The sequence below is a fragment of the Gorilla gorilla genome, chromosome 23, assembly GCF_029281585.2.
Source record: "Gorilla gorilla gorilla isolate KB3781 chromosome 23, NHGRI_mGorGor1-v2.1_pri, whole genome shotgun sequence".
Lineage (NCBI taxonomy): Eukaryota > Metazoa > Chordata > Mammalia > Primates > Hominidae > Gorilla > Gorilla gorilla.
Window position 1 is genome coordinate 39,769,038 of NC_086018.1, and position 14,269 is coordinate 39,783,306.

Genomic DNA, 14,269 nt, shown 5'->3' on the forward strand with positions numbered 1-14,269 from the left:
CAAATTAAACCAGGTCTACTCTCATCACATTTGCCTCAACAGTAATCAAAAAGAGGCAAAATTAATAGTCAATGGAGGAAGAGTATCTTTAGCTTTAGACTGAAGTGTCCACACTAAGGAACAGAAGCAATATTCTATGAAATAGGTGAGAGGTTCAGTGATGAATCAGACGTGGTCCTTGATTCCAGGAGTTTATAAAGAAGCTGGAGAGAGAAAACTTGTCCACACACAACCACCACGAAAGTGATCCAATAGCCTAATTAACAATGATCTGAGTCCCAGCAATCCACTTTCTTTAATAAACTGTTACCAGAAGAAGATACCAATACCTTAGAGCTCTTTGCTCCTGTACCAACCAGAGGTGGTACTAAGGAATGAGCCTTAGGAGTCAGTCAAGTCTGAGCTGGAGTCCGACTCCCCCATCAGTTAACTGTGTGACCTAGAGAAAGTTACTTGAACTTCAGTCTTGATTTTTTTTTTCAGAATACTAATAATTTTCATGACCTGAGAAGCCTTTGCTTCAAAATGAAAAGTTCTAATAATTGAACAACCAAGAGTCTTGCTCTTGTTTCCCAGGCTGGAGTGCAATGGCGCCATCTTGGCTCACTGTAACCTCCGCTTCCCGGGTTCAAGCAATTCTCCTGCCTCAGCCTCCTGAGTAGCTGGGATTACAGTGGGATTATAGGCATGTGCCACCATGCCCAGCTAATTATTGTATTTTTAGTAGAGACGGGTTTTCAGCATGTTGGTCAGGCTGGTCTCTAACTCCTGACCTCAGGCGATCCACCCGCCTCAGCCTTTCAAAGTGCTGGGATTACAGGCATGAGCCACCGTGCCCAGCCAGAAAATTTTTAAAAATTGGCCAGGTATGGTGGTGCGCACCTGTGGTCCCAGCTACTGGGAAGGCTGAGGTGGGAGGATTACTTGAGCGCAAGAGGTCGAGGCTGCAGTGAGCCATGTTCATGCCACCGCACTCCAGCCTGGGTGACAGAGTAAGACCTTGTCTCAAAAAATAAGATAAAATTTAATATAAATATATAAAGGGCAACATACAATCACAACTTGATTTTTCTACTCAATTTTATTTTGATATTATTTCATCTTACAAAAAAATTTCAAGAACAGTTCAAAGACACTGATTAGCCAGATTCACCAATTTTTATTTTTATCTCATTTGCATTCTCTCTCTTCCCATCCCCACCCCCATATTCTTTTTTTCTGAACCACTTGAAAATAATTTTCAGAGAGTCATTTTATTCATAAATACTTCAATTTGTATTTCCTAAGAATTAGGACTTTCTCTGTTACATAATCAGGGTATAGTGATCAAAATCAAGAAATTTAGCATTGTATATAATATTGTGTAATCCTTAGTCATCAATAGTCAAATTTCACTATACCAAAATGTTCTTTTTTTTTTAGACGGAGTCTTGCTCTGTCGCCAGGCTAGAGAGTACAGTGGCGTGATCTCGGCTCACTGCAACCTCCGCCTCCCGGGTTCATACCATTCTCCTGCCTCAGCCTCCTGAGTAGCTGGGATTACAGGCACCCGCCACCATGCCTGACTAATTTTTTGTATTTCTTAGTAGAGACGGGGTTTCACCGTATTAGCCACGATGGTCTTGATCTCCTGACCTCATGATCTGCCCGCCTCGGCCTCCCAAAGTGCTGGGATTACAGGCATAAGCCACCGTGCCGGCCATACTTTTTTTCTTTTTTGAGACAGAGTTTTGCTGTGTCGCCCAAGCTGGAGTGCAGTGGCGCGATCTCTGCTCACTGCAACCTCTGCCTCGGGTTCAAGCAATTATCCTGCCTCAGTGCCCCAAGTAGCTGGGATTACAGGTGCGTGCCACCATGCCTGGCTAATTTTTGTGTTCTTGGTAGAGACAGGGTTTCACCATGTTGGCCAGGCTGGTCTCGAACTCCTGACCTTGTGATCCACCCGCCTCAGCCTTCCAAAGTGCTGGGATTACAGGCGTGAGCCACCGTGCCTGGCTTATAATTCCTTCTATATTTTTTAGTTGGAATTCTACTGTATGGATGTTTTCTTGCTTTTTATTATTCATTTTACTCAATATTGTTATTATTTTTTGAGACAGGGTCTTGCTCTGTCACCCAGACTGGAGTGCAGTGGTGTGACCACAACTCCCTGCAGGCTTGACCTCCTGAGCTCAAGCAATATTCCCACCTCAGCTTCCTGAGTAGCTGGTACCACAGGCATGCACCACTGCATATGCCTGGCTAATTATTTTTATTTCCTGTAGAGACGGACTGATCTCAAACTCCTGAGCTCAGGCAATCCCCCTGCCTTAGCCTCCCAAAGTGCTAGGATTACAGGTGTGAGCCACTGCTCCTGTCTCCAGTGTTATTTTTGAGAATTACTCGTGTAGATTCACATTGCCCTAGTTTATCAGGAAGTTGTTCTGATTAGAGTGAAAAGAAAGGTTAGAAGGGAGGTGAAAGAGTTTAGAAGGCAGAACAGGGACCATCAAGCTACTGGAGGCAGGGAAGCTCTTTGTTCTGGCAGCTGGTAGGGCTAAAGAGGTGTGGGTAGAGGAGCACCCTCCATGGTCACTGAGGTCCTTGGTGAGCAATGGGACTGCCTAGATGAGGTAGTGCTGCAAGGGGCACCTTCAGGAGGCTCGTGGACGTCTTCCCCGTAAAATTAGCCTGCTAGCTCCCAGGCCTTTCCTTTGCTTCTGTCTCTGATGTCACCTTCTTTATGTGGTATCTTTATGAGAAGGCTTCCTTGGTACCATTTACCTGTGAATGCCCTTTATGTAGAAGCAGGGTAACCTTGTATACATGCATTGTGCAGAAAGGCAGGACTCCTGGGTCCACATTCTCGTTCTGTTGCTAATGTTCTGGGCCTTCCTGGCGAGATCTCCTTCCCTTTCTGGGCCTTGGGCAGAGTTATCTCTGAGATCCTTTCTGATTCTCATGGTCTTTGAGCCTTTGTGGAAGCAGTGGAGGAGATACACACTGATGTGTGTTAAGGTATGTGTCTGAGGATCCCCAATAGCCAGAGTGTGGGTGTCTCTGTGGGGATGGATATTTCAGAGTGTCAGGCCTTACTTATGCCCGGAAACTCTTCCTTTTCAGCAACTTCATTGCAGTTTGATCAGCATTTCCTAAGCTGTTGAACACAACTCTATGCCGATGATTTTTTATTTGCTTCTCAACATTTCAGCAACTCAACCAATGCGGATTGACCACTTGACATGAGCTGGGTACCATGTGGGGCCCTGTCAGGTCTGAAATGAATCAAACAAGTTCCTTGCCCTCAGAGAACACAAGTTTGTCAGGAGAGACAAAAAGATCTCCTATGGGTCAGGCAGCTACAGTAATGAGTGCTCTCCTGGAGCTGGAGGACTGGCCAAGAACCAGCAAAGCATTATATAGCATCAGGAGAGGCTTTGTGGAGGAGATGGAGGAGGTGAAGGGAGAACCTTGAAGCTGAGAGCAGAGTATGATTTAATGTACAGAAGTGGGAAGATGCCCAATCTATCCATTCAAGGAAGGAAGCCTAGCTTAATGTGCCTTAGCTAAGTCATGTGGGAGGTAGAATAGAGAGGAGCTGAAAAGGTGGACTTAAGTCTTTATTAACATGCTTGAAAATGAAATTAGGCCGGGCGCAGTTGCTCACGCCTGTAATCCTAGCACTTTGGGAGGCCGAGGCGGGCGGATTGACTGAGCTCAGGAGTTTGAGAGCAGCCTGGGTAACATGGTGAAACCCTGTCTCTACTAAAATACAAAAAATTAGCTGGGCGTGGCGGCATGCGCCTGTAGTCCCAGCTACTCAGGAGGCTGAGGCAGGAGAATTGCTTGAACCCTGGAGGCGGAGGTTGCAGTGAGCTGTGAGCTGAGATTGCGCCACTGCATTCCAGTCTGGGTGACATAGCGAGACCCTGTCTCCCAAAAAAAAAAAAAAAAAAAAATGAAATTAAGGGAACAATTCCATTTACAATAGCATCAAGAAATTAAATACTTGGGAATATAACTTAACAAAGTATAAGGACTTTGTATTAGTCAGTTCTCGCATTGTTATAAAGAACTACCAGAGACTGAGTAATTTATAAAGACGAGATTTTTGTGACTCACAGTTTCACAGGCTGTACAGGAAGCATGGCTGAGGAGGTCTCAGGAATCTTACAGTCATGGCGGAAAGCAAAGGGGAAGCTGGCACATCTTATATGGCTGGAGAAGGAGGAAGAGAGTGAAAAGGGAGGTGCTACAAACTTTAAAACAACCAGAGCTCATGAGAATTCACTCAGTATCACAAGAACAGCAACGGGGAGGCCCACCCCCATGATCCAGTCACCTCCCACCAGGCTCCTCCTCCAACACTGAGGATTATAATTTGGACATGAAATTTGGGCGGGGATACAAATCCAAATCATATCAACTTATATAGTGAAAATTTCAAAACATTACTGTTTTTCTCTAGTTTTTTTCTTAATTAAAAATCTAAATTAACAGACTGCATTCATGAATTGGAAGACTTAATAGTTTAAGATGGCAGTGCTCTCCAAATTGATCGGTAGATTCAATGCAATCTGTATCAAAATCCCAATTGTACTTTTTTGCAAAAATGAATAAGCTGAACCTAAAATTCATATGGAAATGCAAAATAGTCAAAACAATCTTGAAAAAAAAGAACAAAGTTGGAAGACTCATACCTTTTTTATTTTGGAACTTAGCAAAAAACTATAGTAAGCAGGATAGTGTGATACTGACATAGGAGTAGACATATAGATCAGTGAAATAGAATTGAGAGTCCAGAAATAAGCCCATACATTTATGGTCAATTTTTTATGAGGATGCCAAGATAATTCAATGGGGGAAGATTTGTCTTTTCAGAAACAACTAGATACACACATGCAAAAGAATGAAGTTGGACTCTTAACTCATACCGTACACAAAAATGAACTCACAATGAGTGAAAGACCTAAATGAGCCAAAACTGTAAAACCCATATAATAGCATATTAAGGAATTTTTTTTTTTTTGAGATGGAGTTTCACTCTTGTTACCCAGGCTAGAGTGCAATGGCGTGATCTTGGCTCACCACAACCTCTGCCTCCTGGGTTCAAGTGAGTCTCCTGCCTCAGCCTCCCAAGTAGCTGGGATTACAGGCATGTGCCATTATGCCTGGCAAATTTTGTATTTTTAGTAGAGACGGGGTTTCTCCATGTTGGCCAGGCTGGTCTCAAACTCCCGACCTCAGATGATCCGCCCACCTCAGCCTCCCAAAGTGCTGGGATTACAGGCATGAGCCCCCAAGCCCAGCCTCATACTAAGAAATTTGAACATTGTTATGGGAATGCAATGGGAAGAGGTAGGTTTGTGAGGAGTAAGAAATTATTCAACAAGGCCGGGCACGGTGGCTCACACCTGTAATCCCAGCACTTTAGGAGGCCAAGGCGGGCAGATCACCTGAGGTCAGGGGTTTGAAACCAGCCTGACCAACATGGAGGAACTCCGTCTCTACTAAAAATACAAAATTAGCCGGGCATGGTGGCACATGCCTGTAATCCCAGCTACTCAGGAGGCTGAGGCAGGAGAATCACTTGAACCCGGGAGGCAGAGATTGCGGTGAGCCGAGATCATGCCATTGCACTCCAGCCTGTGCAACAGGAGCGAAACTCTGTCTCAGAAAAAAAAAAAGAAATTATTCAACATATCTCCCCTTCACCCCTTCTGTGCCAGGCCCTATGCTAAGTGCACAGATTAATCTGCCACAGTCCCTACCCTCAAGCAGCTTTCAGTCTAGTGTGGGAAGTAGACATGCACACTGACAGTTACAACCCACTGTGGTACCATCATCAAGCTGGGTTTCTTGACCTCGGCACTATTAATATTTTGCACCAGATCATTCTTTTGTGATAAGCTTTCCTGGCATTGTAGGATATTTAGCAGCATCCCCACTCTCTCCCTACTAGATCCCAATAGCATTCCCCCAATCAAGATAGTAAAAAATGTCTCCAGACTTTACCAAATGTCCCATGGGAACAAAATCACCCCTAGTTGAGAACTTCTGTTATAAGGTAAGTACGGTGGTATTTTCTCACTAAAGTGCCTTGGGATGAGCTAGCCAAGGTGTTCTGGAATACTGAGATGAAAGTACATTTTTCCTAGTCATCTCTTGGACATGTTGGGGTCTCTTGGGTCCTCTGCAAGGTGTATTTACCTCCATTCTTTGTTTTGCCTCCAGACTATGGTCAGTGCAATCAGAAAATTCCTAGAAGGCATCCCAGACCTGCAGCTAGTCTATACTCACCATCCGCTCCTGCTCAGGTTCTTTCTGTTGTATCCAGAGCTCATGAGTAGGTATGGGCACCGTGTCCTGGAACTTTGGTTCTTCTGGGAAGAGAGCAGCTATGAGGAACTGGATGATGTCACCTCTGCTGGGCAGCCCGCCCTTCCTGCCAGCTTAGGAGTCCTGTTCCAGTTGCTCAGAAGCATCCCCAGCATCCTGCTCATCTTGCTGGTAGGCAACCACTCATTCATTTCTACATTCAGAAATTGTGGGCCTTCTCTCTCTGAGAGCCGGTTTACTGAGGTCAGGAGGCACCCACATCTGCTTCAGCCCACCTCCAGACTTATCACTGTCTGCATGTGAGTTGGAAGGGTGGTGGTGTCTTCTACTTGTAGGTGCCTAGTTTCTGTAAATCCATACTCTTTCCTAAGTCTAATGGAAGTCTACCAACTGAGAAATGTGTGCCTCTCTTCCCCCCAGGGGATGACACTATAAAATGCAGATCTTAGTCACCATCCCCTCTTACCTCCCTGTCATCTCTCAAGCAGATTCTGCTGACACAGGTTTAATGTTAAAGGAAGCCCATGGGGCATGTGGATGGACATTTCTGATGGCAGAGGGACTCCTCCTCTTTTTTGCCATGACTTACATGATAATATTATATGTGCATTACTTGCTCAGGCATACCTAGAATTGTCAGATGCCCCAATACTTTTTTTCTGGAGACAGAGTCTCACACTGTTGCCCACAGTACAGTGCAGTGGCATGATCTGGGCTCACTGCAACCTCCACCTCCCAGGTTCACGCAATTCTCCTGCCTCAGCCTCCCGAGTAGCTGGGACTACAGGCGCACGCCACCATACCCAGCTAATTTTTTTATTTTTTTTTTTTAGAGATGGGGTTTCACCATGTTGCCCAGGCTGTCAATACTTTTTGGTGAAGTACATTACTGAAATTCCCATCAGGAATTAGATGGGTTAATTAGATTAGATAAGGTAAACTGCCTAGTGGCTGGCTTTAACTCCACTTTTTTTCCTTCCACTCAAGAAAGCAAATTGAACAACAAATTAGATACCAAGGAGAGTGGCAGGGGACAGAACTAAGATACTAGGTTTTCTTCACCAGATGAAATATTCGGGGTCAGTTCCTCACACATAGTAGGTACTTATAAATTATGACCCATTGAATTATGGGTCTAGACCAATCTAAGTCTGTCCAGGGATAGTAGTGACAATACAGTCATGCATTGCTTAATGATGGGGATACATTTTTAGAAACACAGTGTTAGCTGATTTTGTCATACCAACATCATGGAGTATACTTACAGACGTCTAGATGGTCTAGCCTACTACACACCTAGGTATATGGGATGACCTGTTACTCCTAGGCTACAAACGTGTACAGCATGTTACTGTACTGAATATTATAGACAAATGTAACACAGTGGCATTTGTATATCTAAACATGGAAAAGATACAGCATGACTATATCTTATTTATTTTTATTTTTTTTCTTTTTTCTTGCTCTGTTGCCAGGCTGGAGTGCAGTGGCAGGATCATGGCTCACTGCAGCGTCAATCTTCTGGGCTCAAGTGATCCTCCTGCCTTAGCCTCCCAAGTAACTAGAATTGGCTGGACGTGGCAGCTCATGCCTATAATCCCAGTACTTTGGGAGGCCAAGCCAGGTGAATCACCTGAGGTCAGGAGTTCAATACCAAGTAGCTGGAACTACAAGCATGTGCTACTGTGTCTGGCTAATTTTTATATTTTTTGTAGAGACAGTGTTTTATCATGTTGCCCAAGCTGGTCTCAAATTCCTGGGCTCCAGCGATCCTCCCACCATGGCCTCCCAAAATGTTGAGATTATAGGCATAAATGACTGTACCTGCCATTTTTTCTTTTTAAATACATGAAACATAGGCTTAGAGAGATTTGCCCATGGTCACAAGAGTTGGAAATCAAAATATTAAAACCCAGATTTGACTCCCTATCTATCAGTTGTTCTGTCTGAGGCTCTCTTTTTACTCTATTTATTCTTCCTGGGTTATCTCATTCACACCCATGGCTTTGTTTGCCTCCTGGCTGTATGGTGATGACTCAAATCCCTGCATCACCCCTGACCTCTCTCCTGAGCTCATACCCATGAAGTCAACCATCTATTTGACATTTCTGCCTAAAATGGAGCTCATTATCTCCTCTCCCAAATTCCCTTTCTCAGCCTGGGTCTTCCTAGAATGGAGAGGTCCCTCACTAACTGAAGACTGTGCTAGGCCACTAACTTCACAGGATGTAAATATTAAAAGAAGCAAACCAAACAGAAATTGAATCTCAGGAGACCAAATACTTAGAGTCTACATCCCAGGGAAGCTGGAGTGGATGCCCCACCATTTATCCTGGTGACCCAGTCCTTGTCCTTGAATGTGCACCATCCTTATCACCTCTCCTCTCTGGAGGTGGTGGAGGTCAGGGCAGAGAGGAGTCTTGTGTTTCACTTGGCATAGAGCTTAACAGAAAGGAGCTGCCTTCAAGATGAGTTGTTGCATAGAGGACTAGGAAGATAGAGGCTAATCTGAACTTCAGTTTCCTCCCACAGAAAATGGAGAAAACATGAGGGTAGATGAGATAGTACGTAGGAACACTCTTGGTTTGCTTCACATAGTGGGCTGTCATTCACTAATCATTGACTGCCTCTGAACCAGATAAAGTTCATCTCAAAGAAGCTAATTGAATTGCCCAAGGTCATATAGTTAATAAGGGTCATGGCTATGACTAGAGCCCAAAGTGAGTAAGTTTTTCACTAACTTAGATCCTAGAAACATCAATGGTTAAAAAAAAAAAAAAGAACAGCAAGGAGGCCGGGCGCGGTGGCTCACACCTGTAATCCCAGCGCTTTGGGAGGCTGAGGCGGGTGGATCACAAGGTCAGGAGTTCGAGACCAGCCTGGTCAACATGGTGAAACCCTGTCTCTACTAAAAATACAAAAAATTAGCCGGGCATGGTGGCACGTGCCTGTAGTCCCAGCCACTCAGGAGGCTGAGACAGAAGAATTGCTTGAACCCAGGAGGCGGAGGTTGCAGTGAGCCAAGATCGAGCCACTGCACTCCAGCCTGGGCGACAGAGCTAGACTTCGTCTCAAAAACACAAAACAAAACAAAACAAAAGAACAGCAAGGAACAACTTTGTTGTCTGTTCATATATATAATTCTTACCATTTCTCCCCAGCTTCTAGCCAGAGGAAGGAAAAAGAGTCTAAAAATTTTGTGTTGATACCAATTTCTGTTTTTTGTATGGGTAATTAACAGCTGAAAACAAAGCTGTTAATTGCCACTCTTATCAATGGGTGGTCTTTCATGTAGGTTTTTTAGATGTGAAGGGACAATGACATCACAGAAACTCTGTTTGTTTCCTCTTTGGCCAAGTTACGCTGGTCTGTCAAGTCCCAGAGAGATCTGGACAGCAGAGACTACAGATTGGGTCACAGTTTTGCCCAGAGCCTTCCCACTGATCCATATGGTGGGGTCCTCACGTTCCTCTTCCTCCAGCATTCACCATAGCCACACAAAGCTGAGTAGCCCCTTCCTTTTATACCTTTAACATTCATTAACTCAGACTTCTGAGGGACCACCTCTGTGGCAGTGGGGCAGTGATGTGTTGGTGAAGGCACAAGACCAGGTAACTGGTTTGACTCTGGGCTCTATGACCTTGGGCAAATCATGCCTCTCCCTTCCCATCGGGCTTCAGCCTCATACTCTGTAAAGTAAAGGTATTGGAAAAACTTATCTAGATTCTCTCTAGCCCTCCCATTCTGTGACCTTTTTCTTTTTTTTTTCTTTTTTTTTTTTTTTTGAGACGGAGTCTCGCTCTGTCGCCCAGGCTGGAGTGCAGTGGTGCAATCTCGGCTCACTGCAAGCTCCGCCTCCCGGGTTCACGCCATTCTCCTGCCTCAGCCTCCTGAGTAGCTGGGACTACAGGCGCCCACCACTGCGCCCGGCTAATTTTTTGTATTTTTTAGTAGAGATGGGGTTTCACCGTGGTCTCAATCTCCTGACCTCGTGATCCGCCCACCTCGGCCTCCCAAAGTGCTGGGATTACAGGCGTGAGCCACCGCGCCCGGCCGACCTTTTTCTTTTCAGAGATGTTTTCTGAGTCTCTACAAGGTGACAAAGATGAAGTAGACCTCATCCCTTCCCTTCATTAACTCACAGTGCAGTTGAATTTACAACTTTATTACTTTCTTGATATGTAAACTGACTAACCTGCCCCAGTTTTCTCATTTGAAAAATTGGGGTGACACCTATATGGAAGAGTTATTGTAGAGGTATAAATAATGTATAAACAAATATATAGCTACTGTATAAACACAACATAGTACCTGACATTATTAGGCCCTGAGTGGTTGTTATTGATATATAGTTGTTTTTCCAGCAACTGCGGAGGTTTCTGAGAGCTAAACTTAGACATCCCTGTGACCCCATCCCTCTCCTTCTGCCCAGTGATCAGCACACCTGGGTTTGTCTGGCCAGATGCATTGTAGCCATATCTCTCTGTGTGTCAGTAGCTGTCCTCCCTGGAGAGGGAGTCTGTGTGACCTTGGATTCATAACCCTCAGTCCTAACTGGCCCAGCACATTAGCCTGTCCAAAGGAATTGGCTTCTTTGAGCTAGCAGGTGCCAGGAGCTATCAGTAGGGTAGCCTCTGGTGCAGCTTTCTGACTGGCTTTGTCTTTAACATATATTCACTAAAATAACTCTGAAAGCAAAATAAAAAGCATCTTCCCATCTTCCGAGCCTAAGGCCTTTATAGCTTGAGGCAGAGATAACCAGATGCCTTGGTAGAGAACGGGCCTGACCTGGTCCTCACTTGCCTTCCTGTGCACTGAATCTGTCCTAATTTATCCTCTGCCTGCCCAGTGACATCATTTCTCTTTCCTTCTTTTCTTAAGGCACACTCAGGTTCCCTGTCTTGAAAACAACCTCTTGACCCTAATCCTACCATTTGCAGGAGGGAGGCATCCTGGAAAATAGAGCTTTGGGCTTGGAGTTAGGAGACTTGCATTCAAATTCTGTCTGTGCCACTGGCTTATATGACCTTTAGCAAGTCATGTAATCTCTCTGAGCCTGTTTTCTTCTGTTTAGGATGGATTTAATAGGACGGACCTATTTTTTTTTTTTTTTTTTTTTGAGACAGAGTTTCGCTCTGTCACCCAGGCTAGAGTGCAGTAGTGCGATCTCGGCCCACTGCAAGCCCCGCCTCCCGGGTTCATGCCATTCTCCTGTCTCAGCCTCCGCACGCCCAGCTAATTTTTTTGTATTTTTAGTAAAGACGGGGTTTCACCGTGTTAGCCAGGATGGTCTCTTAATCTCCTGACCTCGTGATCCGCCCACCTTGGCCTCCCAAAATGCTGGGATTACATGCGTGAGCCACCATGCACGGCCTAGGATAGACCTATTCTAAGGGATGGTTTTGAGGTGTCAGTGCACCTAGAAGAGCCTTTGGTACATAATAGGTGCTGAGTTAAGTGACAGATTACCCAGTTTTTGTGACATCATAATTATGGGCCCTTTTCCTGCCCCTCTATTCCTCATTGTCACTTTTCCCCAACTGCAGTACCCTCTGATCTCTGGCTTTCTTCTCTCCTGCTCAGGACCTCATCTATTCCAGCCCAGTGGACACAGCTCACAAGGTACTGATTAGCCTGAGGACCTTCCTGAGGAGGAATGAGGATATCCAAGTGGGCGGTCTTATCCGAGGCCACTTCCTGCTGATCCTGCAGCGTCTGCTAGTGGAGCATGGGGCATCCCCATCAGGAGGTCAGTCTGCAGGTGCTGTGGGCACACTTTGACCTGAAAGCCAGTCGAGAATGGGCATCTCTACCCTTGTTAGGTCTGCTCCAGGAGAGAGAATCAGGGTTTTATCTGAAAAAGAAAGCCAGGCCATTGTGGCATCAAGCTAAACTTCACCTCCTTTCTCTCACTGCAGAGTGGGCATACGACATGCTTGGTTTGCTGTGTGTGTGTTTAACATGAGTGGATGTGTTTGATGTGTGCGTGCATATCCCCATCCTGTGCAGCATGTGCTCAGTGTTGTTTGTCACAAGCATGGCAGCCCCCCGTGGGAAGAAGAAAGTGAGAAATCTGGAGGAGGATGGAGGCAGCAGCAGTCAGCAGGGGCTGGGGAGGGAGGTGGATCTGTGATGTGTTGGAAGCTCCTAGTGAGATCCGGGAGAATAGTTTCCAAATCTGGAATGGTACTCACTGGAGTCAGGGAAGCTTAATGTTTGGTACAGTATGGAGACACTGAAAATTGGGATTGGTTTATTTTATTGTATTTATTTATTTTATATTTTATGTATTTCATTTTATTACTATTTTATTTTTGAGACAGTCTCACTCTGTCACCCACGCTGGAGTGCAGTGGCAAGATCTCTGCTCACTGCAACCTCCACTTTCCAGGTTCAAGCAATTCTTGTGCCTCAGCCTCCCAAGTAGCTGGGACTTACAGGTGTGTGCCACGACACCCAGCTAATTTTTTTGTATTTTCAGGAGAGACGGGGTTTCACCATGTTGCCCAGGGTGGTCTCAAACTCCTGAGCTCAAGTGATCCGCCCACCTCAGCCTCCCAAAGTGGTTGGATTACAGGGGTGAGCCACTGCGCCCAGCTTAGTTTTTTTCTATTTTTAGAGAAGCTGAATTTTAAAAATAATTTTTTTTTTTTTTTTTGAGAGAGGGTCTCACTCTGTCGTTCAGGCTGGTGTGTAGTGGCGTGATCTCGGCTCACTGCAACCTTCACCTCCCAGGTTCAAGTGATTCTTCTGCCTCAGCCTCCCTAGTAGCTGGAATTACAGGCACGCGCCACTGCGCCTGGCTAATTTTTTGTATTTTTATTATAGGTGGGGTTTCACTATATTGGCCAGGCTGGTCTCGAACTCCTGACCTCAAGTGATCCGCCCGCCTCAGCCTCCCAAAGTGCTTGGATTACAGGTGTGAGCTACCACACTCGGCCTAAAATTATATTTCTAAGCAAAGCGAAAGGCAATCTGTGGCTACCTGACAGAGGACTGAGGGTTTGGAAGTAGATTTAAAGGTGTCAAGAGGAGATGAGTTATTTCTTTTCAGGGAAGGACAAGCCATGTTTAGCTGATAATACTGGTTAAGAACCTTAAGATTTAGTGGAAACATAGTGGGAAGGCCATGGGCATTGGATTCAGATTTGGGTCTATTTGGGCCATAGACTGGGTGACTTATAAACAACAGGAATTTATTTCTCCCAGTTTTGGGGGCTGGGAAATCCAAAATCAAGGTACTGAAAGATTCAGTGTCTGGTGAAGGCCTACTTCCTGGTTCATAAATGGCTGTCTTCTTTCCTTCCTTCCCTCCTTCCTTCCTTCATTCCTTCCCTGCTTCCTTCCTTCCTTCCTTCGTTCCTTCCTTCCATCCATCCTTCTCTTTCTTCATCTTCTTCTTTCTTCTTCTTCTTTTCTTCTTCTCCTCTTGTTCTTCTTCCTCTTTTCCTCCTCTTTCCCCTTCTTCTCCCCTCCCTCCTCCTCCTTCCTTCCTTCTCCTCCTTTCTTCCTCCTTCTTCTCCCCTGCCCCCCACAGCCTTGACCTCCTAGGCTCAAGCAATCCCCCAACCTCAGACTCCTGAGTAGCTGGGGTTATAGGCATGTGCCAGCATGATGGCTTGTCTTCTTACTGTGTCCTCACATGACAGAAGGGGTGAGGGAGGGAGCTCCTCGCAGTTTCTTTCAAAAGGCCACTCATCCCATTCGTGAAGATTCTACCCTCATGATTCAGTCATCTACCAAAGGCCTCACTTCCTAATACTATTACATTGGGGGTTAAGATTTCAACATGAATTTTGGAGGAACACAAACATTCAGACCACAGCATCCTGCCACTTTCTGGCTGTGGGACCTTGGAGAAGTCACTCAGCCTCTCTGAGCCTCAATTTTGTAAGTGCAAAATAGGAATAACAATCCATGCTTCACATTTTGTTTAGTGGGATTAAATGAA

General features: G+C 45.3%; 1 protein-coding gene across 1 annotated transcript in view; it reads left to right on the forward strand.

The window, feature by feature from the left end:
• MEI1 (meiotic double-stranded break formation protein 1) overlaps window positions 1-14,269 on the forward strand; it is a 99,692-nt gene that overhangs the window by 64,744 nt on the left and 20,679 nt on the right. Inside the window, exons 20-21 of the mRNA XM_031005662.2 lie at window positions 6,214-6,489; window positions 11,902-12,067. Of these exons, the coding sequence (XP_030861522.2) occupies window positions 6,214-6,489; window positions 11,902-12,067 (442 nt within the window). The remainder of the gene's footprint in view (window positions 1-6,213; window positions 6,490-11,901; window positions 12,068-14,269) is intronic.